The 12,007-nt window shown below is 35.4% G+C and overlaps 1 protein-coding gene across 1 annotated transcript; it reads left to right on the forward strand.

The window, feature by feature from the left end:
* Positions 1-7,208: 7,208 nt before the first annotated feature.
* Positions 7,209-10,225, forward strand: LOC117108658. Its single transcript, XM_033250753.1, has 2 exons — positions 7,209-7,248; positions 7,797-10,225. The coding sequence occupies exons 1-2, from the start codon at positions 7,209-7,211 to the stop codon at positions 10,157-10,159; spliced, it is 2,403 nt and encodes an 800-aa protein (XP_033106644.1). The 3' UTR covers positions 10,160-10,225.
* The last annotated feature ends 1,782 nt before the right edge of the window (positions 10,226-12,007 follow it).

Genomic DNA, 12,007 nt, shown 5'->3' on the forward strand with positions numbered 1-12,007 from the left:
TGTTGTTGACTTTACACTATCATTGGTATCAATTTCAGAACAGGTAAATGCAATTGGTACAATTTGATCAATTTCAGAATCCTCATCTCTTGGTGCACGAGATAGGAAGTCAGCTAGTACTAATTCAGTACCCTTTTTGTATCCAAGTTTAAAAACATAGCCTGATAATCTTAGTATTAGTTTTTGTAGGCGATTTGTGCAAGGTTGGTCTTTAGAGTTCCAAATCTGAACAATGGCTGAGTGATCAACAAATGCATCAAACTTGCATCCTTTTAACAAATGCTTAAATGCTGATATGTTAATGTAAAGACCAAATAGTTCTAATTCTGTTACACTGTATCGTTTGCAAGCTTCAGGGAGGACTTTTGAATAATATCCAATTATGTGTTCTTCATCATTAACGGTTTGTGTTAAGTATGAGCCTGTTGCAGTCCTAGATGTATCACTGTATATTGTAAATCTAACGTTTTTAGTCGGCATTTTAAGAATTGGTGGCTTAACCATTAGTTCTTTAATTTTATCAAAGGCATTTTGGTGTACGTTAGTCCATTCAAAATTGCGCCTTTTGCTAGCGATTTTGTGTAAAGGACTTAATATTTCTTGTACTTTCGGAAAGAAATTTGATACATAATTTACTGCTCCAATAAATCTTTTCGTTTCTTTGGCCGTGGCAATTTTCTAATTGCTGCGCATCTATCACCTAGTGGTGTTATACAAGCATGTCCTGAACTATTTATCAAAATTCTATGTCCCATGTATTGGACATCATTTCTGAATAGTTTACACTTCTTGGGGCAAACTCTAAAGCCATTAAATTTGAGAGCTTGTAACTGAAGTAAGATGATTTCTATGCGATGTCTTATCGGTACTAAATAAAATAATATCATCGTGGTGAGCAATACAGAAGTCCTTAGAATTTGGAATATCATTCAAAATTTCTTCAAGTTTAGCTTGAAAAATACCTGGTGAAACGTTTAATCCTTGTGCCAACCGCTTATAATAATAATGTTTACCACCATGATATGAAGCTATACCTGTGTATTGCTGAGCTTGTTTTGTTAACGGAACACAACGGAATGCGGATTTGAGATCAATTACACTTATGACTTTAGCATTAGCGTTTCCTATTGTTTTTATAGTTTCAACTAGTAGCGGGAATGGGTGGTTTATACGTTTGATTCTGGAATTTAAGTACCGAAAATCTGTAACGACGCGTTTATCAGTTGAGTTTTTCTTGGAAACTAGTAGTACAGGTGATGTGTAGGCTACGATTGATGTCCTATTTCTAGAATTCCCAATGTAACTAATTTGTTGAGTTCTGTGTCAATATTGTTTTTGTCTCTGTCTGTAGCGAAATATGGTCGTATGAAAAATGGGTCATAGTTTGTTAAATGAATGTCTGCTTTAAAGTTAGGGCAACTGGAAAGTTCACCATATAGTGAAAATGCTTCCCTATGTTTAGTTAGTGTATCATAGAGGTCATCCTTTTCAGTATGGGATAAAATGCTATCACTAAGATCAATATATTTCCTGAGTACTTCTTGTTCTGTCATTGAAGCTAATGGATCGTTCATTTCTAAATGTGGATATTTTCTTAATTTATCTTGCTTGATTTTTAGTCTGTCAATTGGTAGTTCATTAGTCACTGTTATAAGGTTAGTTAGGTGAAGATTAGCAACTGATTTGTATTTTGATATCGATACATTTCGTTTAGTCGTGTTATACCCGATTCACAAAAATCTTACCAAATGTAACAAAATGTAACCAAAAGTAACATTTTACGGCACGTGTGAAAGTACCTCCGTGTAATATCCTTGTAAAATCTCGGAACGTCTCGGTAATCTTTACCAGCCTCGCTGAGGCTGGTAAAGCTTCCGAGATGCAACATAGATGGATCTGCGCATACAACAATCTACTGTTTCACGGGGTTCTTTGAATTTTCTTCCTTCTGTATACGATTCTGATCCACTAGAAATAGATAGGCCTAGTTTTTCTAAATGATGAATGAATTATCTTTGTTATTGATGTTAATTAGTAATGGTAGAAGAAGATATACATAAAATGAACGTCGGGATGGTGTTAGTACTATTACTAGTACTGTATTACAAGAGTCCGAGAGAGAAACGTTGGAAGCTATGCCTAGTTTAGTAGTAGTAGTAGTAGTATGCTTCGAATGTTTACTGTGATGGTTAGTTCAACAGTCCATCTGTGACAGGGGTTCTCAACTAGGCCTAGGCTAGACCTATATCGCAGTAGGGGAAAAAATGGTTCATTGAATAAACACTGAATAAATTTTACACAACCTTGGCATTACCTTACAGCTTGGCATTACCTTACAGACGCGTGTGAATGCTTTTTATCTCGGTAGGAATAACTCGGGAGATCGCTCGGTTACAATTTGTTACTTTTTGTTAAATTTAACTTCACGTGTGAATCGGGTATTAGTTAGTTTTACTTGTGTTTCTCCACTGTGTAGTGTTACTAACATATATGATGGACATAACCTAGATATCATATCAGTAGCATGTAAAACTACTTCAGAATTGCGTACAAAAGCTGGGACTCTAGCCCTTAATTTTACAGTTTTGGTATGGCCTGGCTTAATTGTAACATGCGATGTTGGCTTGAATTTGAATACTTTTGGTCTGATGTGAAATGTGTTATCCCGAAAGTTTAAAGTTCCATCTAAGTCAGCTAACGTTTCTGTACCTAAGACTAAATCAATGCCAGTCAAATTTTCTACAATCAAAGCGGAAATTTTAAATTTGTGACTTTGTATTGATAAATCAAATTTCAACATGTACTTGGCATATAAGTATTCACCGTTCCCTAAACGAAATTTAGTCGGTTGTACGAGTGTAGGCGTAAGCTGTGACAAATACTTTGAAGATTGGACATAGGATTGAGATATAATTGTCTTTGTAGCACCGCTGTCAAATAAAGTCAAAACATTTTTGCCATCAGGTAAATTACCTATAACATAATTTTTAGCATTTAACTGTAAATCAACCTTATCTGAATTTCCAAGATATTGCGCCTTGTGTGAATGCAATGCTGGTTCTTGTCTGTTTGCACTAAGTATTGTATGGGGACTTGAACAATTGGCGCAGTTGTGTAATCCCCTTAATGAAAATGTGGATTCTGTCGTCTGTTGGTATAAACTGACTGAAAATTTTGTTGAGGTGGACGTTGGTTTAATTCGGTGGCACGTTGTCTACATTCGCGCCAAACGTGACCTGGTTTAGAACAATAATGACAAACTATATACCTCGTTCTGTTATTAAATCGATGCCTAGTTTGGCGATATGGGCTTGGGCTTCGACGGGAATTATTATTTCTTGGTGCATGGTGTCGTTCGACTGAACGTGAACGCCTAGGGCTATCAGTGGGCCTATTCAAGTTATTTTTATCAGTTGCAAGGTCAATTTTTAATGCATTAAGTTCGTGTTTAAGTGTTACAATTTCAGATGTTTCTTGAATATTGAAACTGATTTCTCGTGGCTTATCCTCCACGGACAGATCAAGGTAATTTTGAGCACTAGTTGCTAGATTATCTAGTGTAGCATCAGCCGGTATTGACATAGCAACCGCTGCTCTACATTTAGGTGGTAGTGTTGCAATAAATTTATTTTTTATCTGTGGATCTGCGTATCCTATTCTGTGTGCTGCCTGTTTGATACGGGTAATATGCCTTTCAGCACTATCCCCTGTCTGGTAAGTGATTGAGTCGTACTCCCTAATGTGGGCGTACACTGATTTGTTTTTGCTAAACCTGTTAATAAATTGAGTTTTCAAGTTGTCTTTCCTTGGATCCATAGCCTAGCCTGACCTTGTAAACTACGCTTAAAAATGCTAATGACATTTTGTAATGCAGCATCATCTGCAGGATTTTGTAACGTATGGGCTTCTAAGTAGTCCATAAAGGAAAGAAAGTGCGCACTACATTGATCATGGTCTGTTGTTTCACCATCATAGCGTTTAGGTAGGAAATCTGTCTGCCTCAATTGAGGGGCTTGTGGCACCTGTGGTGCTTCGTCTACCATTATGATTAAATTAGCAAATTAGATTTTTTTTTTAAATATGGTAATGCAAATACATTAACTAAACTCAATTGTTCAACGGAAGCAGCAAATGCAATGATTGAAAATACACTCAAACTCTTTCACACAATGATGGAATTTAACAATGTATTCAACTTACTCATTTACTTCATTCTTGATAAACAAAATGCAATTTCCAAGCAAACGAAAGTTCAGTAAAGAAATGAAATTTAAGGGAAATTAAATGTTCGAAGTTAAATGTTCAAAGTTTAACGTTGGCCTAAAGTTCAAAAGTTAGAGCGTTTTCCATCGTCATGGGGTGAAGTCCAAGTGAAGTCGGCTTGTCTTGAATCCTAATAACTTTCGGTCATCTGTCGGCTTGTCTCGAATCCTAAAAGTTTGTCATCTGTCGGCTTGTCTCGAATCCGAACATGGTGTTCGGTTGTCAGCTTGTCACAAATCCGATTATTTTTTTTTTCGTAAATTATTTTTTTCGTTTCAATTCTCTTCCTGTAATGTGGATGCCTGTTGTTTTGTTTAACTTCTCATGGGTTTCAATTCTTGTTAGTTAGTTGCGTGCGGTATATGAAGAAAAATTTTAATTCAGTTCCATTCTAGTCATCCAGACAGGACCAACAATCTGCTTAACCGCAATTCGGGTATCTTTTAGTCGTTTAGTGCGTCCTCAATTGTTTGGCAATATGTGCTCAGCTTTGGAGAGGAGGTACCTTGAAATCAATGATTAGGGTCTTCCACCATGTTGAATATCGGTTAGTTGTTGGTGACTTTGAATGAGTACTATGACACAGTTCCTTTTAGTTTACTGCAAACTTTTATTCACACAAACTGTACGTTGGTTACAATCAGCTAATCTCCAGGTTTCAGATGTTAGAGAACCCTTTTAGACTGGAGTCAGCTCGGCCCTGTACTTTTCTTCTGTGTTGAATCTAACTACTGACTACTGATTACTGATCACTGACTACTGATTACTGACTACTCACTACTGATTACTGACCATTGCTGATTCAGTGATACGGGGGTGTTTGCCTATTAAAAAAACCTTAATTTACAATATCATTTATATGCTGATGATTTACAAATTTATATTGATTTTAGTCCCTCGGAATCTCTTGAGATTATTGCCCGATTTGAAGATTGTCTTTGTAAAATATCATCTTGGCTTTCTCATAACATGCTACGACTTAATTATACTAAAACTGAATTCATAATTTTCTGTACTAAACACCTTCGACCCAAAATTAATATTTCTTCACTTTCCTTTAATTCATGCACTATATTTCCTTCACATTCTGTTAAAAACCTTGGTGTTTTCTTTGATGAATCTCTTTGTTTTAATAACCATATAAGTCACATTACTAAAACTACTAACTTTCATCTACGCAATATTGCGAATATCAGAAAATATATTTCAAAACACACAGCTGCCGTATTAATAAATGCATTGGTCACGCCCCTTCTGGATTATTGCAACTCCCTTTTCTACTCGTTACCAAAAACTGCGATAAATCGCCTTCAACGTCTTCAAAATTCAGCTGCACGTATTCTGACTCTTACTTCTAGACGCTCACATATATCACCGGTAATTTATCATTTACATTGGCTCCGTATTGAATCTCGTATCAAATACAAAATCCTGCTATTAACGTTCAAAGCACTATTTTACAAACAACCCACTTACCTTGTTGAACTCAATTCATGCGTATGCCCCACCTACTTGTCTCCGTTCTTCTGATAAAAATCGTTTAGTTGTTCCTAGGATTAACACCAAAACCTTTGGTTCTAGATCATATTCATTTTCCGCAGCATCCCTTTGGAACTCATTGCCCAAACATATTATCCAATCACCGTCAGTTGCTATTTTTAAGACAAAACTTAAGACGCACCTTTTTACCATCTAAATGTTAAGCGCCTTTGATTTTTACTTCGGTATAGTTGAAATTGGCGCTATATAAATTATTATTATTATTATTATTATTATTATTATTATTATTATTATTATATTATATCGAACAAATATATAAATGTCAAAACCTTAAAACAAGTTTACATCTTTATTAATTTGATAAGGACTTATGCAAATAAGAGCAATGTTAGGTATATATTTTTCTAAATGAAAATATTTAAATGAAATTTCGTATACATCGGTGGCAACAGGATTTGAACAAAGTGTTGAGGTTCGCTCTAAATCTTTAGGAAGTGGTCAGGGGTAGGGGCGAAGATTAAAAATATTCCAATTTACACGCCTATGTACAACCGGTAAATATTCCATTGTACAATCTATTATACAAACACAACGTATAATATAAGCCTACAGGTACAGCATATTAATATTTTCTTTTCGACGAAACAGGTTAGGAAAAAAAAAGCATTATGACGTCATTGATGATTGTACTGTGCATACTGAAAGCGGTGATTAAACCGGCATGTCTTGAGTCTGGCTTAGGCTCTGGACCAGACTTGAATTTACCTGGTTCTGAAATGATTGAAAAGCATACGGCTTGTTAGTACTTTTAGCTGATTACCTTTATTGTCTTAATGGCACAACAAATATATAATATATATATTATACATGTACATTTACATATAATTTATATATATATATATATATACATATATGCATATTATGTATAGTGTAGATAAGCCAAGTTTTTAAGAATTGCAAAAAAAATGGAGCTGCAATAAAAGAAAGCCGAAGTCTTTGTTTAAGCGATGAGAATGAGTTTTAAGTTTGAGTATCCAGTTAAGTTCAGAACAGTGGCGATGAGCAGGTGATTTAAAGTCAGAACAATGAGAACGCATTTATTATTGCACGTAAATAGTCTGTTAGATTTCTATAAGATACATCCTCTTCTGTTCATTATTATCCTATTGCTGGTTCTGAAATGAAGCGATAGTCCTTCCTGAGTTGTAACTGAGTTATGTTAATAAAAATCACATAGTTAAATGATGCTAGCACTTCAAAAGAATTAGGCAAGCATGGCTGTAGAAACACAAGAAAATTATAGCAAAATCTTAATAACACAAGAGAGACCGCTCAATGGTCCTCGCGTTAACATGTGTTAAAGTGTTTAACGCTTCGTGTATACATCTTCACAAGAGGTTTATTTGTTGTTTACACTATTAAAACATGTTTAAATAATGAAGGAAATGCCGTCCATGCTTAGGCCTAAATACAATACACAGTGGAGTAAGTTATTTATTAGGTAATAGACAGGGGTTCATAATCGCAATTAATTAATACTAATAACAGATAGAATACATTATAAAAATACAAAATACAGGAGAAAAAAAAGTTAAAATATCTTAATGAAAAGAAAAATTGAATACCAAGACGCGCGATTCAAACTCACGATGGTTCCTTATTAGATAACAGATCGTTAACCGATCGCGTTATCCATGCGACGTATCCTAGTAGTGGTAATGGCTTTAATCTACAGTCCTTTCTGAAACCCTTGTTTTCTTTTGTAGGTTTATGGGGGAAAATAAGGGGTCATGAAATCACCTCTAGTTTATATGTACAAAATTGCATATACATCCGTTGAAAACTGGCGACGATGAACGTATTTCAAATTCTGGTAACAACAACATGAACAGATCAGCAGTGAGGTCCTGGGGTCCTTCCTTGCATGGACCCATTATTATAATGGAAATTTTGAAATTACAAAGTACTGTTCACTGTTGAATATCCATTACTATTTGTACGTTTGCTGTTAATTCAATGATTTCATTTTACAGAATTGATTGTCGAGCTTGAAACGGTTTACCTATCTTGGAGTACGATTGATGTTTGTCCACTGCATCATACTTGCCAAGGTAGATGTGGGACACCTACGAGCAGGCAGTGGATGTGCAACTGTGACTCGTATTGTGAGATTTATGGAGATTGCTGTTACGATTACTGGACAAATTGCAACGACAAAGAAGCTCGGATCCCTTCTATGACATTGTGGGACCGTACAGTTTGTAAAGGTGGCTCGTACTATTTGATTTCCAAATGCAGTCCAGGAACATTTAATGAACAGGTTCGCTTGAACTGTGAACAGCCAAATCAAGACGACCTTCTTCTTAGTATTCCAGTCAGTGACGCTTCTAATTTAGGTTATTTAAACGTATATTGTGCTCTGTGTAATGGCGTACCGATGTCGGATGTTGTAGCATGGAAAGTTACTGTCAATTGTATTTACCCTGAATCCGTGGCTATATGGATAGGCGAAGAACCACTACAGACAACAACCATGGCTCCAACAACTCCCATAAATTTTAAAAACATTATTTCTGAGATTGATCGCGCGCCTAGTCGGTATTATGTATATGAACCAACTCAAAACTACAGTAAGAGATATTGCCCTTATGATCGTCATCCCGGAATAAAATATTGCCCACGTGACTTTCCTGATATTGATGTAGCATATAAATGCAAGATCTACATTGCACCAGTGTACGCCAAATTTGGTGGGAAGTACGCAAACACACATTGCGCACGTTGTCATGGTAGGCCTATAAGCCTACAACAAAATACTTGCCTGAAAACCGAAAGTGATGCTCAATACGTCAATATAGTTGAAAATAATATGATCATACCCATCACAATTTTGCTGGACTTTTCCTCAGGTTCAGCCTTAAGTGTCGAATCATCACGGTTGAGTTTTACCTCTTCGGGAGCATATTGCGATTCTGGTCAAGTCTTCAATCCTTTTATTGGAGAATCTGGCGAATGCATCACAATCACTTGCCAAAAAGACGAGCTCCTTACTAAGAATGGCTGCATAAAACCTGGTATTCCAATGCATGCACCTGCACAATTTCAAATAGATCCCGGATACTCTAGTAAACTCCTATGTTTATGTAAACATGATAGCAGAATCCAGTTACGATACAACTTTACAAACAATGATGTTCTGACTAGGATCAGGTCATGGATACAATTTCAAAATTTATCATTCGAATTTCATAGTTCTGGTAAACCTCCAATAATGTATACAATATATTTCAATACGTCACATTGTGACGTGTTGGAAAGTATTACCCAAATAATCTATCAGCAGATCAATAGCGAGAATACACATTTGTTGGAATATATCACCATACTACAAGCGTGTGTAAATACAAAAAACAATATGACACCACACAATGATTACAAAAATTGTAATGATCTGGAGTTAAATGTGGATATGGTAAATATCGAGAAAATGAATGAATCAGTAAAAGTGTCAGACGAAAATAAAACGTTTACAATATCAGAAAGTGATTATCGAGTGGAAATGACGTTTAATATCGTAAGCGAATCAGCAAAGCCGATTAAAGTCAGCATATCAAATTGTCTTGATCGTTCACCTGACCCAACATGTCCACTCATTGCTCTGAACATCAACGATTTTGAAGTCATAGAAAATACAATTTGGATGTACAAGCCGAACGGTCGTCAGTTTACAATTGATGAGATTGCAGTATTTTCTAATGACTCTGTTTATGTCTGCTCTTTCTTTTCTCAAAACGGAACGCATACATATGTATCAACCATATTCATTTATGATAAAACCTTGCAGATTTTGAACGTCGTTGGAGTCTCTTGTTCACTCCTCGGTCTGTTTTTGACATTTATTATACGTTGCATTAAAAAAGACCTTCGGACTATTTCTGGCAAAATTGTAATGAACATTGCGGCGGCATTGTTTCTGGCACAGTTTGGGACGTTGTTGGCAAAAACTTTAGTTGAATCCAAACTAGGATGTGTTGCTGTAGCTGCACTTTTGCATTATCTGTGGTTGGTGGCATTTATGTGGATGTTTATAATGTCAACAATATTGTTCAAATCGTTCCGTTCTTTAAAATCAGCTGTAGAGCATCGCAGAGGAAGACAATCTATTACGATGCCTTTCTTTTGTTGTTGGGGACTTCCAGTTTTGGTTGTCGCTGTCGCTATGACTTTTCACATTTGGGAATACGCTCCTATCAAATTCTCATACGGTGACAAAACAGTTTGTTGGATACGCGATGAGTTTGCTGCCTTCTTGTTCTTAGGTATTCCCATGGCAACGATCCTTGCTTTAAACAGCATTATGTTTGTCGTTATAGTGTGCGGGATTTACCAAACTTAAATGAGCTCTAAAACGATGCGAGGATCTTCCACAAAGAAAGATATTTCTACTAATCTCATCATATTTGCAAAGGTAAATAAATGGAATGAAATGCATTATTTTTAGTCACGCATTAACGCTAAATAGCAGGTTTGGCCAAAAACAAGAGGCAGAAAGATGTAATTTAAAGCTTGATTAAATGAAAAGCACCAAAAAACAGTTGAGTGCATAAATATAATTGATAATAACATAATATGAATTACAAAATGGATTAAAAGCATAGGAAATTATCTTGATTCTAATGGTTATGACGCTCGCCTTTACAGCGAGAGCTCGCAGGTTCGAGACGCGGCAGAGGCATTTTATTACACAATTTCTTTATTCATTTATATACAAGGCTACGTTCGTTGAGAGCAATGCTACACGATATATTATCATGTCCTTTATTCTAACACTGTATTTAACTTTATTTTATGATTATTATATAATTTAACAGTGTTAACGGATATCTTGATTTATATTATACGCAACTATATTTTTCTAGCCGTAATTTTTGTGTAATGGAGTGTATCTGGTGGTATTTGAATCTCTTCAACCTTGAATCCTCTTTGTGGTCTAATGGTTATGACGCTCGCCTGGACAGTGAGAGGTCGCAGGTTGGAGTCCCGCCAGAGGCATTTTATTACACAATTTCTTTATTCATTTATTTACACGACTACGTTCGTTGAGAGCCGTAATTATTGTGCAGTGCAGTGGAGTGTATCTGGTGGTATTACACATCTAGATGTGTATAAGAGACAGGTGTACGTGGGATTGACTTGGATCTTTGGGTTTCTTGCTTCATTCGTCGACGAACCATTCCTTTGGTATATCTTCGTGATATTGAATAGTTTCCAAGGAGTGTTCATATTCATAATATTCAATTCAACACTTGTGGCGGCGCTGTTCAGAAGAAAGCAAAGAAAACAAGCCACTACTATCACCAATACGTAATAGTCTGTGATTTCTGGACTACTAGTTTCCACATTTACTTAATCAGCATTATGTTAAGCATGTTTCAGAAACATTTTTTGCAAGTTAAGATCTTTACAGTCTATTTTGTTTCTTCGATCCTTCTGTGATAAATATTAGAAAACTATATTTTCAAATTTGCATACGAAATTACCACGTGTAAAATTTTATCGAATGAAACATATTAAAATAGAAAGAAATTATAATAATCGCACATTTACATGAAGAGATTATAAATGATTCCTTTTGATAACTGTATTCATGGCTCTACAAAATGATGTTATAATGTAAGTAATCTTGTTTAGGTTAGGCATATGAACTTGGTGAACTAACAAAAATAGTATTTACAGATAAACACTTAATGGCAACTAGCCTTGCCTAAGCTAAATGTTGATGAGGTCTTACTTTCATTCAGACTCCTAAAACAAAACGATGATGTCTTTAAAGGTATAATGTTTATTTATTTTATGCTAAAAAATATCGTGGTGCCGTGTCAAGGTTTCTTTTCTAAGAAGAAATAACAAATTGAAAGACGATTAAGTTAGAAAAGCGGGATCGACTTAGTGATAGTTCGTAAGAGGCTATTTCTATAAACTATGCGGACGAAATATTTGTATATTTTTTATTTAAATTTAGGTATCGAAAGTTCGTCACTTTGGATAAACAATTCTATTGTGTAGCTACCGTAGTTGGTACATTATTCAATAAGCTAATGTAAAAGGTCTATTCCATTGCTTTTGATATACACTAAATATTATACAGCAATTTCGATGTGTCACAGTAATGGTTATGTTTTATATACCAGAAATGTGTGGTAACTTTAATTTTAATTGTGATCGTAATTATACAGTAGGCCTA

This window comes from Anneissia japonica, unplaced genomic scaffold (genome assembly GCF_011630105.1).
Source record: "Anneissia japonica isolate Jap-2015-1 unplaced genomic scaffold, ASM1163010v1 scaffold1587_len1432017_cov164, whole genome shotgun sequence".
In the NCBI taxonomy this organism is placed as follows: Eukaryota; Metazoa; Echinodermata; class Crinoidea; order Comatulida; family Comatulidae; genus Anneissia; species Anneissia japonica.